Source organism: Thalia democratica, chromosome 2 (assembly GCF_965202585.1).
Source record: "Thalia democratica chromosome 2, ktThaDemo2.hap1.1, whole genome shotgun sequence".
NCBI lineage: Eukaryota > Metazoa > Chordata > Thaliacea > Salpida > Salpidae > Thalia > Thalia democratica.
Genome location: NC_139166.1, coordinates 57,298,192 through 57,323,569, shown reverse-complemented (window position 1 = coordinate 57,323,569; position 25,378 = coordinate 57,298,192). Strand labels below are relative to the sequence as shown.

The 25,378-nt window shown below is 26.6% G+C and overlaps 1 protein-coding gene across 1 annotated transcript; it reads left to right on the top strand.

Annotated features, from left to right (window-relative positions):
* The first annotated feature begins 5,471 nt into the window (after positions 1–5,471).
* Positions 5,472–24,562, top strand: LOC145849918 (E3 ubiquitin-protein ligase RNF113A-like). Its single transcript, XM_082955025.1, has 8 exons — positions 5,472–5,545; positions 8,456–8,563; positions 12,873–13,040; positions 13,699–13,818; positions 20,166–20,310; positions 21,614–21,800; positions 23,574–23,680; positions 24,130–24,562. Exons 1-8 carry the CDS (start codon positions 5,507–5,509, stop codon positions 24,180–24,182), a joined length of 927 nt encoding a protein of 308 aa, XP_082811151.1. The 5' UTR covers positions 5,472–5,506; the 3' UTR covers positions 24,183–24,562.
* The last annotated feature ends 816 nt before the right edge of the window (positions 24,563–25,378 follow it).

The following is a 25,378-nucleotide window of genomic DNA, read 5'->3' as shown; positions in this document are numbered from 1 at the left end:
CTTTTTTTTCTGGATGTTAAGTTTAATTGGCCTTAACAGGTAATGTAAAACAAAAATCTCGAGTTTCAGTATTAAACTAAATCTCTTTTTGACATGTAAACTATTATCTAATTTTGTTAGAAATAAACTTAGTTCAAGATCTGTAGAACTCTGTAAAATACCTAAGTGAACATCTTTCTAAACGATTAATTATTTTGTAGTTTTATTGTACTAAACGACAGTTAATAAAAGTACTTATCTGTTTAAAACTCCAAAACTACTGCTCAATAACTTTTTTGTTTTACTTAACGTGGGCGTTTTAACGCTTAAAAGTTTTTACTTTGAATAGGTGGCTTACAACAAAGTTTAACTTAAGTCTAAAAAGTCTAACTTTTTTACAAACTAAAATGAAATAATGACTGCATTTAATCATTATAAATTTCAATTTCTAATTTGCAAAAAAAAAACACACTTCAATTTCTCACTGGGCGCCCTTGCAAACATAATTCTAAAAAATAGACGTTTTTGAATTAGTATTCTTATTGAACCTATTTTGTTTAAAAAAAAAAGTAATGTACAAGAAGTGTTCATTGTAATTTAATTCAACATAGAACATAATTAAAATATCAATGCACTTTGAAACAGGCTATATGTATAATACAACTTGTATACTTTTTTATTCGTGAACTAACACATGTACTAATAAATAAAACAACGTACAACTTTTAGATATTAGGCAAAATTCTTAATTTAAAAAACCTAACAAAAGTGTGTTTCAAGCAACATAAAACCTTCTAATAACGACGAAGTGAACTCAAAATAGCATAATCACTTCTAATAACTGGCATGTCTATAATAATCCAACATATGGGGCAACCGTTTCCCCTTCGACCGTACACTGTTTTAACCGTCGTAAACTTCAACGGAGTTTTATTTTCACTGCATCACCACAGAAAGAAACAGACTGCCGTTTCAACATTGCATTCAAAGTATGTGCGAGTCAGATTCATTCGCTTCGATAAAATGACTTGATTCGTTTCGCTCGAGTAAACTTCGACTGAAGAGAGACTTAATCGACACCTCAAGTGACAAACACTGTCCGTTATGAACTACAGCACCGCTCAATTTCAAGCTTGGTGACAAGAGTCGTCCATTTATTTCAACCCAAACCGTATGTTTCTATTATTTTTAGAACGGTTTCATTCTAACAACCACTTACTGCCCAAGTTTTGTATTAAAAATATATTTGAAAAAAAAAACATACTTTTTGTTCATGCTGGATACTTCGATCCGTTCGCAAGACCCAGTACTGTAAACTCAACATTTATTTTACTCGACTTTACTATATCACACTCTTCCGAGAAAAAAGAATATTTTGCAAATTAGCACATCCCAAAGTAGTTTTTCGTTTTAAGCAACGCAGAAAATGTTGATTTACGATTTTTAGCGTTTTTGCTGACTAGTATACCACAGTACCAGTAAAGTATTTTGCTTTCCATTAACTGAATATTTTTTACTTTCTTTATCAGCAGTCCAATGAGCAACCCTTGTTTTTAATTAAAATAAAATTATCATTTGTTTGAATTTTAAATTAAGCTTATAAACAGCACAGTTATATACACAATAATTTCGTCTGTTTTTTTTTTAATTTTAAGCTCTAACAACCAATGGATAACTTAGTCATTTTTATTTTGAGAATTTATAGCTGCGACTTTTTAGTTGCGGTTTGTATAATAGTAAATAAAAAGGTGTATAATTAGTGTATGTAAAAAACCTTTAATTATAAAACAAGTTTTACTTAAACGATCATTGTTTTATTTATTTTATTTTATTTAACTATTAATACTTTAATTAATTGTTACTCTGTATTTTGCTATGATAAATAAATTTATATTTAATTTCGATGTTTTGTAGTTCTCCTTCAAAATTTTTTAGTGATTCTTTTCATTCACATCAAATTTTCTTGGAACTTTTATTTCAACAGATTTAATTGAAATTTTTCTCTAAGATTAAATTATTTGCTTTGTTATCGTAGTCTATCATGACTTTAAACATAGTTATTAGTTAAGGGGCCATAAAGCCGTAGTTTAAGACTTAAACTAGATATTCTGGTGTCGATAATAGAAAAAAAAGTTCTCCGGCGTATGTAAGAATAGTTTTGAAACTTACACTAAACTAGTACTTCCTAAAGTGGGACGTTTTATAAAGTTAAGGTGCCATAAGCTGCAAAGAGGGGGAAGCGTAAGGTTATAGTTTGAAATTTACTTTAGATATTCTAGAGTTTATAATGAAGAGTAAAAAAAAAAGTTTTTGGCGTATTTGAGGATAGTTTTGTTTGAGAAATTTCAAAGAAGGCGTTATAAAAAACCCATGAGATTTCCTGGTTTAGGAAATATAAAAAAACCTATAATTTTTATAAAATTACCGATTTTTCTTTGACATTGTTTATTTATATGAGCAGATTAAAATACAATATGAACTTACAACAAAAATTTTAGAAAAGTTATTTTAGATCTAATAAAAAAATATTAATTTAACTCTTGAAACTTTTACTAGATTTTCAATGTTAAAAAAAAGTGTAGGAAAATTACACGAATTGTCATAACTCTAGTAAAATAAATATAAAGTGTTTATTTGAAATGATTTAATAAAAATAACTACGTTTACTTCGAAAAATCATGAAGAATAACAGTTTTTGAAGTTTAGTGAACTCTTCTTTTAGTATAGTTTGTTAACTGAAAACTAAACTAAAAGGTTTATAGATTCTACAAATGCAGAATGTCATAAACTATTAACAAGTCTTCTATAAAATAAATATTTTTAAGTATTTTTATTTCACAGTTTTTTAAAAGCATTCATAAAACATAAAAAGTTTATCCATTTCAAATCATAAACAACCTTGAAAACCAATAAATGATTTCAAAACTTTGGATTCTATTAATTACGTAAGTTGTTTTATGCAAGTTTTATAGTATACTGTGTAAAACTAAACAACAATTTAAAATATTATAATAGTACAAAGTTTGTTTTTATGTTTTAATCTTACTCCTATATATCTTAATACTTTAGTATCTACTAACTTATATATATAAGCAAAAATTTTAAATACCAGTAGTTATACAAATACGTCCTAATTCTTATTAAAAATGGATTGTTTTTCAGATCCTTTGTTTAGTTAAACACACATGGAAGCCCATAAATCAGTAGTTGTGTTGTAAATGTAAACGTTTTCGTCTTCTTCATTATCATTTCCGTTAAATTTTTACAATATTTTTGTTTTGAATAAGAGAAAATTCATCCTCATGTATTTCTAAACGATCTGTAAGTGGCAACTGCTTTGTTCGAGTGATTTTTTTTGAAAATTTGTCAAATACTTCATAATGTTGCGTGTTTCCAACAATAACAAGAAATTTGTTTCCTATTGCTACTGTTTGATAACTGTACTTTTCTTCTGTTAAATTAGGGATGTATGTCCATCTTTTAAGGTAGTGGTGGTATACTTCCACTGAATTTTCGGTACTATCAATTACTCCAGTGACTAAAATGTTTCCATCAAAAAATACGCATGAAAGACTACATCAATTTTTCCTATAAAAAGGCATTAAGTTTAAAAGACAAAGAATTTTTGGAAACAATTCTTTTCATTCTTTAGTTTTATTTTGAATAACATTGAGTGTATACACATTGACCCAAAATTTTTCCTTAAAAATAATGGTTTTGTTAAATTTTAAAGTTGACATTGAATTTATCTCTTCAAATTGAATTTTATTAGTAAATATGAAACAAAGCATTGCTTCTTTTTTGATATCACTATGACAATTTGCTTCATAAAGCATAAAGTTTACGACGGTTTTCACTTTAAAATCTTTTTAGAGTTGATCGATTGCATTTTTTTTTGTCAAGAAAAAATAATCAAACGGGTGTCTTTAAAACGTGTGTGAGAATTTCACAAGACAATTATGGCAACTGAATCGTCTTCAAAAGATCAAACATGAACTTTTCTCTAGTAACTACGTCATAGGCTATCCAGTTTACTAAGGCATCAAAAATTTCAATCTCAGAACTTACATTGAGATCTAATCTTGAAATGATAAACCTCAAAAATTTGTAGTCAATCGTCTTAAATTCGCATGTTTTCGATAAGCTGACAAAGTTATGTTTTATTGAAAATATTAAACTTTTTCTCAATTCTTTTTGCGAGAAAATCTTTGCTGTGTCCGAAAAAACTAAAACGGTCTTCTGTATACTATAAGTTTAAGACAATAAACACTTTACTTGCTGAAGTTTTGCTTCTTTCAAAAATGGAATAACTTTTTTTGCTTAACTTAAATTCACCGGTTTTAGAGTTAATTTTTATTGTTATATAACTACTAAAACCTTAATTTTATCAATTTTCAGCTAGTACTATACTGAAGATGACATTATATATATATAATCTTAGTAAAAGAAACAGTTACTTTTCAGATTACTCAACTAAAATTATATCTTATAAACTGTAAAGATAATCCGAATTGTTTTATTTTTAGGGTACAACTTTATTAAACAAAAAAAATTGATTAAAACTTTGGAAATACACAGATTTTAAATAACTTATAAACTTTTAAAAAAATCTTCAAACTTTGGCTAAAAGACCTAATACTTGTAATGATAACTGTGCAGAATAACCATAGAAATTTTTTGAAATTATTGTTTGTAAATTAACTTCCTAGAAGTATCTTTACATGGGAACGGGTCTAAACTTTCATAGGGGAATAATTTCACGAGGGCTAAAGTTGTACGAAGATACTTTTGCACGAAGACAAATTTGCATGAGGGACAAAATTGCACGAAGAAAATTTTGTACCAATGGTCAATTTAGCACGAGTTACACTTTTGCAAGAGAGTAAAATAAAAACAGAAAATAAATTTATAAATAAAACAGAAAAAAAAACTAAAACATAAATTGATAAAAAAGAAAAAAAAAAGTTAATGACCGAGAGTAAAGGTTAGGCTTAGGCGTAACAGTAATAGTAAAAATAAAAATAAGAAAATAATTAATAAAAACTATTATAAAAAATTAATAAATAAAAACAAATTAATTAAAAAGAAACATTGCCAGATTACAACTAGCTGGGAGTCGCACATAAGAAAACCAACAAATGTTTTGCACATAAAAAATTATTATGATTAAAAAACACTTAGATAAAAAATAGTAATTGTGTTTGATGTTTAAAAACTATTAATTGTGATAAGTGTTGACTAAAACTGTATAAACTTTTTTGAAATATTTTTAGCTTTGATTTGAATGATAAAAAAAAACTACTAAGTGCTTGAGTCTTGTTTGGTTTTATATATTTATGTGTGATAATTTAGTTCACTGTGATTACTTGCTTATAACTGAAACCTGTTTTAAAAAAGTTGAACAACAATTAAAAAGTATTAGCTCTTATAAAAGGGGAATTTAATAAACCAGCATTTTGTAAATAAAAACACCATTTTTTGAACCAAACTAACTAAAAATTAATACAACAAGCAATTCCCCAGAAAAATGTTTAAGAAAAGGAAATTAAATAACAACAAATCATTTGTAAGTTATCAATAATTTATTACATAAATATATTTTTAAATTTATTGAATATGTAGTTCTAAAATACTCTTTTTGTCCTTTTATATTACTAAAAAATTTTATTTACATTTTTCTTTAAAGTAACTTCCTTCTAAGTTATTTTATTAATGATTGCATAGTGTTTCAAACCAAAATATTGAGATTATAAAAGTGTGTGATGTAAAGCTTAAACTTTAAGTTAGTGTTTGATTTTTTTACTGGGTGAATTTTATAGACTTCTAAACTGATCGATTTAACAAAGTATTCAATTTAAATTGTTCTAAGTTGAAAAGCTCAGACTAGTTAAATATAGTTTGGAAACTTAATAAAACTTTTTAATCCAGTTTTGTATTCAAAACAATAATAGAAAAACAGTAACTAGTAAAATTTTCTTAATAACTATTTACTCTTAATGTTATTAATTTAATGTATTTTTTTGTCGAACTAGCACTGTTTGACTTACTATACTATAAATTTACAAATCATGCTTTAAATCATTATAAAATCAATGTTTTTGACGAAATTATTAATAATTTAAAACAACTGCTTTTACTATAGCAGATTCCTGGAGAAATTTTAGCTTTACATATATCTTTGAAATCAGTTTTTAGTTACATATTTTATTTTTATGTTATTTTAAATCAAAATTTTCATTTCAGTACTCATTTTAAGCTCAAAACTGTGTTTTGTTATTTTTCAATTATCTGTCAATATTATTATTATTTGTCAATAAATATGATTTTTTTAGTTGTTTTAAAAATTTTTACATTAAAAGTTTGACATGCACTATGATAAATCTAAGCAATTTTAATGCTAGTATTGATTGATTGTTTTTAAAAGATGAAACAACATTAATTTTTAGTTAAAACAATAAATTAAGAAAAAATAAAACTCTTATAAAAATGTTGAGGTCAGTATAACTTTACCAGTTGAAACAATATCAACATTTTAAGAATAAACATACAAATGAGAACTTTTAATAGTTGAAAAATATCTAAATGAATTTATGGAGCTAATACATGCAGGAATTTTCTTTAAGAGAATAGGGGGGTCCACTTTGATTTTTACAAATGGATTTTATTTTATGAAGTTTTATATGAGCTATCTGTAATTTTTAACCACTTAAAAAATTTTAAGTAGCTTTTGAGATATAATCAATCAAAGACAGTGTGCTTAATAGATTCCTAATGGAAGGGGCAAACTAAAAATGCAAAAAATAGACTGTTTCATTAAAAATATTTTTTCTTCTTCTTTATTTTACAACCAATCTTCTTCAAATTTTCACTGAAAATTCATTTTTAAACTCTAAATTGCTTTAATGCAAAAAGTTTTAAGTAAAATTAAAGAAAAACAAAAATTACATTAAAAAACCACTTATTTTTTTTAAATCAAATTTATTTTTGACATTTTTAAAGTCTTTTAAACTACAAAAGAAAGGTTTTCTAAAAGTTTTATGTTACTAGCTCAAAATATGAAGGAGAATATAGATTTTTAGTGATTTTGTAAATTTCTAAGAAAATTTACTTAGAAAAATTTGTGGTCAGTACGTTTTTATCAGAAACTTATTCTAAAAATTACAATATCTCAAAAGTCAATTTTTTTTACAAGTTGTATAAAAACTAGCTTGTAGTTTGTACTTAAAGCTTTCATATAATAGCCAATGTATTTTTTTTGTTAAAAGAAATGTTGGACTTCTCTATGCCCTTAATATATCCCAAGTTTTTTATGTGATAGTATTAAAAATATCATAACAGTATAAGATTTAACTAGAAGTCAATACAGTAGTGTTTGAAGTTGTTGAGTTTGTAGTAAATAGAAGCTTGGAGTCTTAAAATGTATGAAATTGTGTTTTTAAAACATATTTAATTTTTGGTAAAATCGGTTAGAGTGTTTAAAGTTTAGCTTGAATTATAAATTAAAGATAGTGTAACTCATAGTATTTATTTTTACTTAGTAAAGACCAGAGTTCCCACTTTCCTGAATTAAACTTTTTTCTCTATTGTTGCAATTTTAGGCAAAATCATTGGATTTCTTCTAAAAAAATTAAACAAATTGTAAAAAATCTATTTGAATATTTTTCTCAAAGCTAGACCAATTTTGTTACATAATGCATAAATTTTTTATGATCAATTTTTATAACCCTTAAACTAAGTAAAAATAAGATTATTATGCCTTTAAGAAAAATTTAGATGCCTATGTTATTTTATCATATCAGATTTAAAAACTGAATGCTCACCCTGTGCCTAATTCATCCATACTTAATGCAATTTATTTTCATTGTGTTATTATAGATGCTTTCAACTAGATACACTGTTCACAAAAACTTTCTGAATTCTAAAAATTTAAATTCTATTGAAATTAAAAGTGAGATGAAGATGAACTGTAGCTATAGTCACTGGTTTTATAACTATTAAGAATCCATTCACCACAGGAAGTAGCTAAAACAAAAGTTAACACCAGTTTTTTAAGTAATTGCATTTGTCAAAAATATCTAATTTCCCATGGTAACTTTAGTGGTTAAATAAAGTTTTAAAATTTACCAACAAAATAGTGTGGTAATAAATTGAGATAAAATATGATATTTGAAAGTTGATAAAAGTTTCTGTTTGATAAAATTTATATTAAAAAATGATTCTGGGTTTTCAATTAAAAAAAAAAATAGTTTGAACATTCTACCAAGTATATAGTAAAAAACAAAATAAACTTATTAAAAAAACTCTGTGTCAAAGAACACAAAGTTTCTTTACTAGTAATCTTACAGCAGTCATTAATTTAATGAACAATTTCAAAATTAAAACTAACAAAATAATAGCTGCAAGTAATACTATACACTTTATTTTTTTAGTAATGGACAGTTTATACTACTTCAAGTAAGAATGAATAATTTTTTAGAGACCTTCACAAAAGAGGAGGAAAAGTGAAAGTTCCTCTAATAGTGAAGATGAAACAAAATGCATCAAAGCTGAAAAAAAGAAAACTTTGAATCCCATGGTACAATCAGTGAGTCAAGTTTTTTTTTTGATTTTTCTTGAGTTGAAGTATAAAAATAAAAAACTTAATTGTTTAAGTTAACCGTATCACCACAAAACTACTGGACTAATTACAAATTGTGAGAGAAGCATGCTTGATTAAAAAAAGTTTTTGTAGACTCTTTCTTTGAGTTGTTTTAAAGCAATAAATAGTAAAATTTATTTATTTTCAAAATTAAACTTAGCTAATGTTGGTCTGATTTAGCTGAATATGAACAAAAAAATCAGGTTTAGTTTTTAAAGTTAATAAACTACTTTTAAGCTGTAAGTTTATTTATGTATATAAAATAAAAACAAATTGTACAGTAATCTTCCTTTATTGTACCAACATATGTTTCTGTGTGTTAACAAATTAACACACTTCAACTGGGTTCTGTAAAAAATAATTACTGTAATGAATGAATAGAAGCATAGAATAAAGTGGGTGTATACATGTTTTTCATTAAAATAAAATGATTTCTACAGATAATAGTTAATAATAGGTAAGTAAAGGAAGATTACTGTACAAATTATTTTTATTTAAATTCTGGTGAAGTTATTTCACTAGGATCTTTTGTTAGCAAACGATTAAACCTATATTTTAACAGTTATATAAAAAATATTAATGAATAGTTTACAAATAAAAGTACAACTTGACCTAATTAATGTAATGCTTGTATACTTTTTAAGTTCTGATCATTTTAAATATCCTGATATTTTTATGTTTTTTTTATCAGTTGTATTTTTTGACCAATTATATTTAAAAAGTAATTTTTTAAATAATGTATTTTATAACTATAATTTTTTTGACCGACTTTATAAAAAAATTGTAAAAAAAAAAAACTGTTTACTAAAAATAAAAAATACAACTTAATACTTTGTTAGTTTTAGTTTTTTAAAAACTGTTGATTGTTGTTTTAAATAAACAGGTAGTATTTGTTTCTAAAGAAAGTTAACAAGTACTTTTTACTAAAACTAATCTTATTTTCAAAAAGTTTGTTTCCATAAATAGTTAGTAGTTATTTAGTTTGATTTTGTGTTCTGTTTTAACTTGGTCTGCTGTTACAATATAATATAAAACACTTTAATTTAACATATAGCTATTTGAGGTTCTGAGTTTTAATTAGAGCTTACAAAGATAATTTAAAGAATTTTTAAACTTTTCTTTTAAATAATTTACTTATTAGGTACAAATTACATTGCATTTAGCTCTGTAATCAAGTTTTATAGATCTCAGTTTAAGAAATTTTTCGAACTAATTTCTCGTTTATCACTTGAAAATTTTTAAGTAGCCATGACTAAGTTTTTGATTTTTGTGACAACCTTTTTAAAACATTTTAAATTGCATTGAATTTTAGAATAATAAAAACCCAAAAATTATTTAAGTAAAGGTTTTACGTTATGCTGTGCTGTTGAAAATAACAAATATTATAAAAACTGAATCTTCTAATCTTTGAAGATTTAAGCTTTCAAATTAGTCTTTGTTGTCTGTGAAATGATTAAGAAAATAATATTTTACCTATGCTGTGGTAAAGACTTATGTTATGTTACACTTGTGTAAAACTATATTAGTATAGTTTAAAATATTGTAAGCATAACCTCGAAAAATATAAGTATTAAAGTCTTTATATCAAATATTTTACTCTAATATGAAATACTTCATCTTTACTTTGTTACTAATTAATGTCCGTGAATTTAAAAGAACTATTAAGTGTTCTTTTAATTTAGTTTGTTATACAATTGAAATAAAATATAAATAAGTAAAACAAATTAAAAAGCGTAAAAAAAGAATATCTTTCAAGTTAATTTATTTAAACAATTAAAGTTTGCAAAATATCATGTTTCGATTTTAATTTTTTTTATAAAAAGGTGTTGTGGCTAATTTATTTCAATTACAACGTTTTAATATATTTTAAATGAATGCTTTTATGAAAACTAAGCTAATTTTCATAGAATATTAGGTTATCAAAAGCTTTTTGAGTTTAAGTCAGTTTTGTAAAAAGTTTCTTATGGTCAACTTTGAACACATCTTTTTTGTAAAATAAATCTTGAGTAATAAAACATCTAATAGAAATAAATTTTTGTTAAGCCTTTTAAGTTAAGCACCTCATACTTTTCAGGCATTTTTTCTTACTTAATTAAAAAAAAAACTTTTAGTAAGTAGGTAAGTATAAATTAATAGTATAACTATATATTTTAATCGTATAATAGTTTTATTTATAAAATCTGTTTAATCAAAACAGAAAACAAAATTTTTACTAGTAGTTAAAAACTTAAAAAAAAAAATCACCACTTGCTACTAAATTGTACAAAATCATAGATTTTTAATGAAACCGTCTTGTTTTATAAGTTTTTAATTATTATAGAGTCCTTACAAAGCTTCAAAACTTGGATTTTTTTATCTTTAAATTATTTATTATAAGTTATGTAGAAATAAAAAAAAAAAACTATTAGATAGCTACTGTAAAAGTATACAAACAGGGTTGCCAAAAAACCTGGAATCCTGGAAAAACTTAAGATTTGACAATTTAGGCATAAAGATCTGGAAAAAACTGGAATTTCAAATAAAAATCACTGAAAAGCCTGGAAAAAAACTGGAATTATTAAGAATTTATATTTAATGTACTGAAATTTCAATCAGAAACAAAAAATCTATCATATAACTAAACATTATTTTTGTATCATTATTATTTTTTTTATTAAAACGTACATAAAAAATTAGCTTTACAGTTTTATTTCAATGTTGTTATGTTATTGAAGACACTTTTTTTAAAGTTAAATTTCGTTTTACACTAAAATGGGCCAAAAAACTTGTCTTTTAAAAAATTGGAAGAAATTCAGAAACCTGGAAGAAATTAACAAAAAACCTTTGGTAACGCTGATACAATACAAGAGTTTGTGAAAATAATGTTTACCCGCCTCATGGCTTTGAAATGTTATAGAAGCTATAAGTGAACATATGTTTTGAAATTGCTATAATAAACTATATTGTAGTTTACATATCGTTTGATATATTTTTTATGAGTATCTAGAATCAATTAGAGAACTTTAAAATGTCAAAGTTCTTTATGATTTCTGCTTAAAGTTATGAAAGTAAAAGGTTAAGTTCGTTCAGTCATCTAAATTTACAACAACTATATCATTAATTTAATTTTTTAATATAGTATGTTGTTCTTATTAATTATTTTAATTGTTATACTCAAAAGAAAGACATATAAAATAATGAATTTTTAATGAAGTATAATTCATCACCTTATAATTAAACCCAAAAAAAAAACAAATTATACTTAATTAAAAATTCATTATTTTATCTGTCTTTCTTTTGAGTATAATAATTAAAATAATTAATGAATAGTATTATTGTACAAAAAACCATAGTTGTTTTTTATCAGCTATGTTTTTGTCTCTTAAAAAGTTTTTTATATTTGCTTAATAACCTAACTATTAATAAACTTAATAAACTACTTTCATTAATATTTGAAAACACAAAAAAAAATAGACAAAAAATATGTTTTTGTGATCTAGCTTATATGGCAATTTTTTAAAGACTAACTTTACATATATTAATGTCCCTAGACAGGAAAATTATAGTAACAAATATCTAAAATTGAAAGAATTTCAATATCTTTTAATTCAAAAAATAAAGTATTGAGGAAAATTCTTGATGGGTTTTAAAGTTTTTACTATAAAAATAAATAAATGTTTAATTGATGAAAATAAAGTTATAAACTTTAATTGATTAATAACAATAAATATCTAAGTAAAAGTTTTTTGGTCAAAAGAGTATAAACATTTTTTCAAACTTAATATTCATAAAAACTTACATGTTACTACTTTTAAAAGTTTATACTTTACACTGTTTTGTCTTTAATGGATTGAAAATATGCAAGTTTTGATACTTATAAATTATTCTTAATAATCTTTTTTTATAAATACTGAAATACTTAAATATTTTACTATCATAATCTTCTTAATTAGACTTACAAAAGCATCTATTTATTAAAATTTTTAACTATTAATGAGGTATGACTAAAATAAGCTTAAAAACTTACTGGATTATAGTAATTAATTTTTTTTTCGAGTCTTAAAAGTATATATTTCAGACTTTTTTAACCATTACAATCTTTTTATAAAGACTAACAGAAGCATTTAAATAAAGTATATGACTTTTAAAGATATGGCTTCTTAAACATTTTTTTATAAAATTCAATTATTGCAATTTGTTTTTGTCATGTTACGTTAAAAATTGTGTTTTTTTAACTCAACGATAAATGAACAGCGCATAAATTTCAATTTCACAGACGTCAAGGGTCCGGAAGAGAAGGGAGAGCAGCTCATCGTCGTCGGGTTCGTCTAGTGACAGCGATGTCGGCTACAAGATCACTTACAAGTCCACCAGGTCGGCAAAACCGTCCGGTCTCGAGGACATGGGCGCAACCAGGACGTACGAACTGGACACAGACAAGAACGTTGGTTTTTGTTATTGTCGTATAGATTTGTATTTATGATAGTATTACATGTGTTATTATGATTATTTTATTGTCAGTTATACTTTTGAATAGTTTCATTTTTTTTCTCATATTGTTTAACATAAAAAGTGAATTGTATAATAAATACAACTTAAACCAGCAGTTCTTAAACTTTTATTCATTTTTTACCCCCTTTTGGAAGATTATTTCCAAATTTACCCCCAACTTACAAAATAATTTTTAGTTTTGAGGAAAAAAACTAGATTTTTTGAACTTTAAGCTTATTATATATAAAAAATTATTAAAATAAAAATATTTTATTTAACTTTAAATAAATTACAGTTAAACACAAACTAATAAACTACAAATACAATTAATAAACATTAATTTACATAACATGTAATAAAGAAAACTTACCCCCTAAAAGAAGGGAATTTACCTCCAGGGGTAAATTTACCCCAGTTTAAGAATCGCTGACTTAAACTATTAAAGACCATGAAAAGTAACCTTCTATTTAAACTTAAATTTACAAAAATTAAACAAGTGAAACGATTAAAAAATAAAACCTTTTATGTTATAGCTTTACAAATTGCTTATGTTCATTAGTAACAATCTCACCACACTTTTAAAATTAAACATGACTTATTTCTTACGAAAGGTGGACGCGCAGGCGTTGTTTGAGAAGCAGCAAAAATTGCAGGAGCAGATAAAGGACGGAGAGATCGACCCTAACTTGTACAGAGGAGCGGCCGGATACCGGCAGTTCATCAAACCACGCGTCAGTTGATAATTTGTTAACTTGATATCAGGGTTGCCGAAATACCTGGAATCCTGGAAAAACGTGGAGTTTGACAATTAAGACTGAAAAAACCTTGAAAAACCTGGAATTTGGAAAAATTTGAAAAAAAAACCTTGAATTTTGAACAAGATCAATAAAAAACCTGGAATTTTAAACAATTTTTACTGATAAGTAGTAAAATTTTAACTTGTCAAGAAAAATCTACCATAAGGATAAACATTTTTTGTCATCATCAACACTTTTAATTATTAAAATAAATATTTAACCTTTACAGTATCTTTTCAATGTTGTTATACTACTTAGCACAGTTTTTAACCATAAACTTAGCTTTAAACTAAAAATAGACTCAAAAACGTGAACTTTTAAAAACCTGGAAGAAATTCAGAAAACTTGGAAAACATTTATCAAAAAATTTTGGCAATCCTGTGATATTTATCTTTTATGTGTGTCTTAGTATTAACATCAGTACTTAAATTTAATAATTGTTTTCTTTTAGTTTGTGGTGATAGTTTAATTTTGTTTAGAGCTAGTAATGATTTTTTTGTGTTTTTACAATATGGTAATTTTAATGGGTTATATGTCAATCACTGATGTGTTTTACTGTAAACAATTATATTTTTAATTGGGGAGCGGGTCAGAATGACACAGCGACAAAATGACACGGTCGTCAAATAGACACGGTGCGTCATTTTGGCACAGCGACAAAATGACACGGTGCGTCACCTTGGCACGGTGCGTCAGTTTGGCACAGAGGGTCACTTTGGCATGGCGACAAAATGACACGGTGCGTCACTTTGGCACAGCGACAAAATGACACGATTGGTCACTCTGGCACGGTGCGTCACTTTGGCACAGAGGGTCACTTTGGCACAGCAACAAAACGACACGGTGCGTCACTTTGGCACGGAAGGTCACTTTGGCACAGCGAGAAAACGACACGGTGCGTCACTTTGGCACGGAGGGTCACTTTGGCACAGCGACAAAACGACACGGTGCGTCACTTTGACACGGAGGGTCACTTTGGCACAGCGACAAAACGACACGGTGCGTCACTTTGGCACAGCGACAAAACGATACGGTGCGTCACTTTGACACGGAGGGTCACTTTGGCACAGCGACAAAACGACACGGTGCGTCACTTTGGCACGGAGGGTCACTTTGGCACAGCGACAAAATGACACGGTAGTTAATAAGGGAGGGAACGATTTGTTGTGAAACTTCAATCTTCATTGGTATGGACGACGATCTTGTTTTTCTAGGAAACTTATCGGTTTCCTGTCTTCTAACCGGTTTTGTAGAATCAGCAACAATCACATTGATTAATTTTAAAAACAAAGACCGCAGGAATTTTTGATTGTGACTTCATAAAATAAAGTGAAACACGTAATGTTTATACCTTCTATTGTCCATCGTTGTACTTATAAACAACATACTCATTTTTAAGCAGTAGCAAGGTGTAAGGTTTGCTTAAAAGCTGTGCTTAATAAACGACAAATAATTATTTGTATCAAACAAAGTTCACAAAGATGCAAAAGCAGCAACTTTTTTAACAAAATACGACTGCCAAAGTTAAAGGGAACTTATTTTTGATTTCTTTCGAATGGAAAAACTTAAACACAGTTTTGTACTAGAACTTGATACGAGTAATAAAAATTAAAAAATGACCGCCATTTTACGACTAAAAAGATAAAAACTCATATAAACATATTTTTTAAACTTCAGCAACATTCTGATTTAAAAAATACAATCTACATTTTAGATCAATCATTCAGCACATCAAAACAATAAACTAGTAGGTGTAAACACAGAGGAAAATTTGTTTTATAAACTAAAACTAAGAACTTATCGAAAACAACTTTTATGCTGTTGTAATTCTAAACTCTAATGCAGTTCTTATTTTTCGATTTTATGCTTAAAAAAGTGATACTTGCGCTCTTTTGACGACTTAATAGGTTACAATTTCGAACTAAAATACTGCGTTCCCTGACGATTTACGTTAGTAGCAACATCTTCAAAAAATCATTGTGCACTTGACTTAAAAGATCGAAATTTTGCGCCTCTACGCGACTTTTGTTAGTTGCAACATATATCGTGCACTTAGATGTATAATGCTCTTTCGCAAATAAAATTGTGCACCTAAGCACTAAAACTGCATAGATAAAAGTATAAGTACAAATAACCGCAAATAAATTAGTTTTTTTAGCAGAACATTCTCTACATCAAGCATCTCTTTAAATAAAACTCAATAAACCACTATTACACACTTGTAATAGACTTTTGTAGACTTGCTTTAACAAAGTACAATTTTTCTTACTATTATAATACTAAAACTAATAGTATAAATGCTGTTTAATTCCTTAAATGCAAAAAAAATACTATAATATCTGTCATACTCTAAGTTTAGTTCTTTATATTTTAGGCTACAAAGTTTTGTAAAAATTGAAAAGATTTGTAGTATTAACTTTATTAGAATTAACTAAATTGACGATAAACTTAACATTTAATACACTATTTTTAAGAACAACTAATTTTTATTTATTAGGACTCAAGTTGTATAACCTCTAGTGCTTAATTTTCTTAAAAGTGATAAATTTATAAATGCGCATAAATGGTTGCATCAGACTCTTAATTTTCTCTCAACTGTTCATAATACTATTTTTAACTTTTTCATAAGTTTAGGCTCCAGGACCGTTTATTTTAATTATTTGCTTTTAGACAAGTTTATTATACAGTTTCAATACAGAGTTTTAAGTAAACATCCTAACTTATTAACTTTTGTTGAATATATTTTTGTATGTTTTTGGAAATTTAGGACTTAACATTAAAGAAATTTATTTTTAACTGCACGTAATAGATTGTTAAAGCATGTGATTTACGACTCGATAACTGAAATGTTCTTTGGTATAACTTTTCGAGCGATAACGTTTTGTCGTTTAAAAAACAGTAATAATAAAACTTTTATGTTTTAACGAACTACTAGGTTAAAATATTAAACATATTTAATATAACTGGCTAGATACTACAAAAGCAGCTAAACTTTGTATTTTCAAAAACTAGAGTTAAAACACGCATGACTTATTCTTACAACGAAATAACTCTGTATTAAATTAATTCTTAGTTACTTTTTATAACAATTCCTGATAATAATTAATTAAACGTTTAACAAAAAGTACTAAATTTCATTCATTACATAAATATGAAAAGTTGTGAAACGTAAACAGTAAAACTTAGGAATATTTTTGTTTTTATACTTGGACTTAAATTTTAAAGCATTGTATCAAATATAGTTTCAAATGTATCAAGCTACTATAGTTTGGAAAAAATATAATAAATCTTTTGTTTAACTAATTACTATCAAAGTTTTACAATTAAAAGTTATATTACTGAAAAAGGTTAGTTTTGCTTATAAGTTTGTTTATCCATGCTATAGTGACACACTGTGTCATTTTGTCGCTGTGCCAAAGTGACGCACCGTGTCGTTTTGTCGCTGTGCCAAAGTGACCCTCCGTGCCAAAGTGACGCACCGTGTCGTTTTGTCGCTGTGCCAAAGTGACGCACCGTGTCATTTTGTCGCTGTGCCAAAGTGACCCTCCGTGCCAAAGTGACGCACCGTGTCGTTTTGTCGCTGTGTCAAAGTGACCCTCTGTGCCAAAGTGACGCACCGTGTCATTTTGTCGCCGTGCCAAAGTGACCCTCCGTGCCAAAGTGACGCACCGTGTCATTTTGTCGCTGTGCCAAATTGACGCACCGTGTCATTTTGTCGCTGTGCCAAAGTGACCCTCCGTTCCAAAGTGACGCACCGTGTCATTTTGTCGCTGTGCCAAAGTGACGCACCGTGTCATTTTGTCGCCGTGCCAAAGTGACCCTCCGTGTCAAAGTGACGCACCGTGCCAAAGTGACGCACCGTGTCATTTTGTCGCTGTGTCATTCTGACACCCACCCTTTTAATTGTACCTTATTTTTTCATGTGTTACAAATGTTTAATTCAAATACATATATAAAATAAATATATTTGTTTATTGCTTTTAAATATTTGTAAATTTGGGTAATTTTGTATTTATTCTGCTGACTTTTATAGTATTTTTTTAGAGTCAATTCTTTTGATTAATGTTATACATGTTTGTTTTTCTGGATACCTAGAAGTTGAAGAAAATAACTTTTTTTACATTGTACATTCTTTCAATTTTATACTAAGTCAATATTAAAAGACATAAAAAAAACTCACTGAAATATTTTAGATTCAAATTAAGTTATATTAAGAAAATTTGCTTAAAAATATTTTTTATTTAACTCTAATGCTATATGTTTTGGTTTTAAGAAAACAAATAGAGAGATCTCAACTGCTGGAGGAGAAGTAATATATTTATTCTTTCAAAAATTTATTTTACAAACTAAGTTTTGGTCAAAGACCTCGTCAGTGCTTAAATAATTCTAAAAAAAGATATGTGGCAGTCATGGAAAATAGCATTTAAACAATTAAATTAATATAAAACCAAATTGTTACTGAAAATTTTTACTTGAGAAACTAAACAAATCAAATTTTAATATTAAGACTGAGTTTAAGTAGAAGTTTAAATTTTTAGCTAAGTTTTAAAATCAATATAACAACAAAAATAATAATAATCGAAGCTGTATGTAGCTTTCTTTTTTCTTTTCTAGTTAATTTACAGAGTAAACATTGCTTAAGCAAAAGTGTAATTAATGAAGTGAGCTCTAATGAACTCCAATGCTTTAGAATTATTTATGTGATGTGTTGAAATGTTTCTTTTCCTAGAAAAATATATACAGTATGACCACTAAACCTGAAATCCTGAAAAAAACCTGGAACTTGAAAATTTAGGCTAGAAAAACTTAGAAAAATCTGGAATTTGAGAAGTTTTGAAAAAAAAAAAACTGAAAGTACCTGAACAAAAGTCTTAAAAAGCCTGGAGTTTTAAACAATTTTAACATGTTAAGTAGTAAAATTTTGATTGAAACGAATAATCTATCATATCGATAATATTTATAGTCATCATCAAATTTTTTTTATTGTTAAAAACACATCCAGTATCTTTTTAATTTTTATACACTATTTAAAACAGTTTTTTACCTTAAGCTTATCTTTAAACTAAAAATAGACCAAAAAACTTTTACTTTCAAAAAAATAAGATAAATTCAAATAACCTGGAAAAAAATTCTCAAAAACCAGTGGCCACCCTGTATCTATAATTTTATTAAGTTTTTTGTTTGTTTTCATAGGAAAAAAAAAACTTATACATTTTTATATCTAACTGAATCAGCAAAGCCATTTAAAGTGATATTATAATACAATAACAATCTATAATGAAGTTTACGTACTATAGTTGTACCACTAAGTTTTTGTTAATAACATTCTTTTATTTTCAATTAAATTAGTACTTTGTCTGACTTTGCTGCTAACGTTACGCAATTAATTTTACGTAAACTAAACTTTGAACATTAGCAGTAGACACAGAAAACACACTACTTTATTTGAAACTAAAACGTAGGAAGTGGTAGAACTGAAGTTCATATATATATATACTGTGATTATATTATTAAGTCCTTTTCACTTTTTAAATCGATCTTTGATTACCTTTTTTTATACCATGTTGAAATTATGCAGAGTATATGAAATGTTTAACTTTTTGCTTCTTTTCGGTTTTTTTTGTATACAAACGAAAGTTTGTAGCTTGTAAATAAGATTGATAAACAAGCAGATACAGCCTTTTCAGTTAAAGTTGTAGTTGTTTTCAGTTTTTATCTTTGGTTTACTATCAAATTGAAACTAATTACCTTTTATATGAACGAGAAGTTTAAAATTTATATACTTTTCTAAGATTTTTTATTTTGTGAAAAAGTTTGCTTAGCTTTTTTCCTTTGAAATTTTTATTTTAGTTTTCAATAAATCTTGTTTAATAGAAATGTTGACAGAATTTGAATAGTTCAAATACGTCAATGATGTTATAGATAAAAATATGATTTAATTTAAGTAACAACTCATCTCCTGTAAATTTTTTAACATTTAACTAATGAGACACAAAACTTTTTCCGTAACCAAAGACTAACCCACATAAGTAAACTAACCTGGTAACCAACCAAATCTAGTTGAAAATATTTGAATATAGTTTAACAGCAAGGAGTTCCTAACGCAGATTCATCTTCCAATTACGCAATCAAATCTGTTCAAAAATATTAAGTCCTCTTTAGTTTTTATATTACTCATAGTGCAGGATATAGATAAGTATAAAGTATTTCATAACATTTTTAGTTATTTATATACCAATTAAATTACCACATAAGTAACCATAGCAACCAAATTACCACAGGACACCCCGCTTGCCAACGCGTCATCCGGGTTGTCGAGGAAGGGTCCCATGCGGGCCCCTGAACATCTGAGGGCAACCGTGAGATGGGACTACGCCCCAGATATATGTAAAGATTACAAGGAAACGGGCTTCTGCGGTTTCGGGGGTTAGTTTGGAAATACTTGAACATGTTTTCGCATGGTTTTTGTTTTGATTTAGTTTTTAAACAGTAATTTGTTTGGAGCATATCATGGTTTACTGATTTTTCAATAATAGTTTTAAAAACTTTCAAATCAAATAAATTTCATAGAAAGATTCTACACTAATTTACCCTTGTATTGCCGCCTTTTCTGCAGTTAATTTAAAGGTTTTCTGTCAAAATTTTGCTCATATTTAGCTTATGTATTTATGTAAAAGACTAAAATTTTAAGTAACATTCGAAATATTTGATATTAATAATTTAAATTCAGTTAATTTTGTTGAAATTTGAGTCAGGGTTGCCATTAAACCTGGAAAAACCTGGAGTTTGACAGTTAAGACAAAAAATAAAACGTGAATTACAGAAAAAAAATCTTTGAATTTTAAACTTTTTTCACATGTAAAATAATGAAGTTTAGATTAATACAATAATATTTATTGTTTTAATTAAAAAATAAAAATTTTAAACACAGATAAAGTAGCATTGCAGTACCTTTTAAACAAAATTTATTCAATTTGAGAAATTATTTTACCCTAAAATCATATGTTATACTGAAAAAGTACAAAAAACTTGTACTCTAACAGTATGTATGATTTAGTTTTTAAACAGTAATTTGTTTGGAGCATATCATGGTTTACTGATTTTTCAATGATAGTTTTAAAAACTTTCAAATCAAATAAATTTCATAGAAAGATTCTACACTAATTTACCCTTGTATTGCCGCCTTTTCTGCAGTTAATTTAAAGGTTTTCTGTCAAAATTTTGCTCATATTTAGCTTATGTATTTATGTAAAAGACTAAAATTTTAAGTAACATTCGAAATATTTGATATTAATAATTTAAATTCAGTTAATTTTGTTGAAATTTGAGTCAGGGTTGCCATTAAACCTGGAAAAACCTGGAGTTTGACAGTTAAGACAAAAAATAAAACGTGAATTACAGAAAAAAAATCTTTGAATTTTAAACTTTTTTCACATGTAAAATAATGAAGTTTAGATAAATACAATAATATTTATTGTTTTAAATAAAAAATAAAAATTTAAAACACAGATAAAGTAGCATTACAGTGCCTTTTAAACAAAATTTATTCAATTTGAGAAATTATTTTACCCTAAAATCATATGTTGTACTAAAAAAGTACAAAAAACTTGTACTCTAACAATCCTGAAAAAATAAAACAACAATGGCAATCCTGTTGAGCTTTAAACGGTCAATGCGTGTCAGCGTAATGCTAACAATTGAAAATTTAAGCACCCACTACAATCAACAGACAGCTGCAAGTTTCTGCACGACCGCAGCGACTACAAGCACGGGTGGCAGATCGAGCGGGAGGTGCAGGAGGGGCGGTACGGGCAGTCGAACGAGGAGAACTGGGAGGTGTCGTCGAGTGATGAGGAGGACCTTCCCTTCAAGTGCATCATCTGCAGGGACTCCTTCAACGCACCCGTCGTCACCAAGTACGTTTGTTTACTATACACGGTATATAACAGGGGCGTAGCGTGGGGCGGAACGCTGTAGCTCCGCCTAAAAATTAAAAATTGTGCTATTTTTTATTTATTTTAGAGTTTAAGCCTTTAAACACGCTGCATTTAAATGAGTCCCTGCTGTAGAACCTCTTACTACGTCAAAGTAACTTTGTTTTAAAGCTCTGGAATTGAGCTTTAAAATAATAGAAAAAAACACATATTACTTTAAAAAATAACAGGGTTGCCGCTTTACCTGGAAACCTGGAAAAACCTTGAAAAACCTGGAATTTGACAATTTAGGCAAAATAACCTGGAAAAACCTGGAATTTGAGAAATTAAAAAAGAAAACCTGGAAAAACCTGGAATTTTTAACAATTTCTACATATTCACTAGACAATTCTTAATTTCATTTAGATAAATTTCAAGGTATAAATATTTTATTATTATTATTTTTAGTACGTACTATGAGTGGTTGACTAGATAAATAGTTTAAATTTATACAAGATAACGCATAATAACGTTTTGTCACCTTGAGCTGTTATTAATTAAAGAAAAATAGTGTTTACTGTTGGTACTCCCTTTTAGTTTTTTATTATACTAAACATTTTTTGGTTAGCAACATTTGTTATGTTTTTATGATATTTATAGTATATTTATGAGTTTAAATAACTAAGTTTTCTTTTTGCTATATTAAAGTTTACGGCAAATGTCTTTAAATTACATAGATGCATGATACAGGTATTATCGTACACGAATTTTTTTTGAAAAAGTTTGGGTTTTAGTCAATTTGACCAAAATATTTTAACTTGTAGCAATTTTTAGTAACTTTTTTTTAGCACTCAGTTTTGCCAAAGTTAACAGCGTTTTTGTCGCTGATTTGAATTGCTTCGTTCATAAGGTTCATTGGTGAAGGGTTTCTTAACACCAAATGTTGACAAAAAATGCATCAGCAGCGAGCAATTTCTGGTTTCACCAACCACCTCAAATGAATCTTTTATAATTTATATTCAGAATTATAACTTAACACAAGTCCTAACATGCAATTTTTGAGTTTATCTTATTTATCGAAATTTGACAATGTTTTAAAAAGGCTGCGGTAGGATATTTAGTTTGTAAAACAATCCGTTCTCACTGAGTATCATTTAAATTGAAACTGTTTTTATAAAGCCTTTTTTTTTTATTGTTATTGGTTTATTCTTAAATTTATAGATTTTTTTTTAGTTTTTAGTCTAACTTAAAAATAATTTATTGTATTAATAAACTAGAAATAAGTATAAAATGTATTTATTTTGAGATTTGTTATTTATTCTATTCCGTGCATGATCTATCTAATCAACATTATAACTCATACTGATATGTTTTGTATTTTGAAATTTTGAGTATCTTGACCAGTTAAAACCTTTTTGATATATAATTATAAAGTCCATTCCTTTTTTATAACATTTTCTTAGCTCAAGTATTTCTCTGGCCAATAGAAGAGTATTAATTTTCTTGTAATCACCATTATTGAAGTAACTTGTTTAACCCATATTTTCTTCTAACAAAGTTAACAGCTTTTTTAATACAAAAAACGAGTTTTTATGTTAAACGTAAAGTTTAAAGTCTTGTTTTGTGTTTTGATTAACTTTCGTACCGTTTAAAATCCAAGTTTAAAAATTGAGCCTTTTTGTATGCTGTTTGAATTACAGAATGCATATTTACAGTATACAGTTTGAATGCATACTTTCTAAATGATGACTACTTATAAACAATACGTTTTACCAGGTGCAAGCACTACTTCTGTGAGAAATGCGCGTTGTCGGAATACAGAAAATCGAAGAAGTGTTTCGCGTGCGGCAAGCCCACCTCGGGTGTGTTCAATCCTGCCAAAGGTTAGATGTTTTGTTGCTGTTAAATGTTTAAAGAAAATTAATGAAATATTTTATTAGTTTTTTCGCTAAAAACATTGTTATACTTTAAGTTGAAAAATTATTTACTAATTTTAAAGTTTATCAAACACTAAATGTAAACTTTTCAAAATTGTCTAAATGTGTCTTCGTAATGAAAAATGATAAAATTGTTTACTTTAATTATTCTATCTAAGAATTCAAGTTTATATTTATTTAGAAAATTGTCTAGTAAATTTAAGATTACCTCAAAATTAAAAATAAGTTTTTTTAACTAATATATTATTTCAGAATAAAAGTTATTATGATTGTATGACTGTTGAATAATCACCATTGTTAAAATGTTTTATTAAATACTTAATACTTTTAAACTTGTTGACCTACATTATGAATAGTATAAAAACTAAATATTACCAGTATTTATTTGTAAACAGATTTAATTGCGAAATTGGAAAATGAATCTGCGTTAGAAACTCCTTGTTGTTAAACTACTATCAAGTGTACTTTTCTGAACTTTTATGCGAATTTTATTTTGTAAACTAGTATAAGTTTGAACGACATTTTTAAGTAAAAAGATGTATTTAAAATTTTTAATTGGTAAGTATTTTTAATATTTATAGTTCTTAATTTTTCGTATAATTTTTTTTTCAATTTCTCATCCCTCTTACCAATAAAGTATTTTTTTAGTACGTTTTTGCTCAAATAGTTCTATAAAACGACAGTAAGTATTTTCAATGATTTTAATTGTAATTTTAAAGTTGGCAAAACTTATTAATTAACAATTAAGTGTTTTTGTATATTTTAAATAAGTTTATTAATTAGTGTATATATTTTTAAGCACAAGTCTATAATAGTTTATCTTTTATATACACTTTAAACTATCTTAAACTAGAAGATTAAAACTAAAACACAATTTAAACCTAGGTTAATTTTAGTCAGAAGTCAATTATTTTGTTGTTTTTAAATTAATAAAACTCAACATTAACTTGTGTTTTAAAATTTTTAACGTTTCAATTTTTATTTCATATTACTCATTTTTATTTTTTTTAATCATAAAGTAAGGTAAGAGTTTCTATTAGTTGTGATCACCAATCTTTGGAAATATATTGACAAGTGGTAATAAGGTTGATAATTATAACCCACGAATGAAGTTATATCAAAATTTTATTTTTATTTACTCTGTTAGATTAATTTAAAAAGGAACAATCCGCAATAAAAGTCGTTGGAATAGTTTTAAACTAAGTTTCAAATATTTGTAACTATTTTCAAACATAAAAACTTTTAAAGACAACACTTTACCCACAAACTACTACACTATTTTGTACATTATGGTTACACAAGCTCTTGTTTTCAAATCAGCTTGTAAACAGTGTGAATTGAAAATCTAAGACAAACGTTTTTGTGCCTGTTCATTTAAATGTGGCATCAAAATACTTATGTATCACTATCATAAATTATAACTGAACAAGACTGGAGATTGTCTACTAACCTGTATTAACGTGTCAATATCAATATGTTTATTTTTACACAGTACTAATTAAAAACTTCCAAGTACAAGAAATACAAGTCTGATAGTTAGATATATTTTTAAAAATGAGATCTTAAAAAACTATTTAGCCTCATTCGATCAGTGTAGTTTAATGTTCAAAATACGCTTGTATATGTATTTTAAAAACTAGAAAT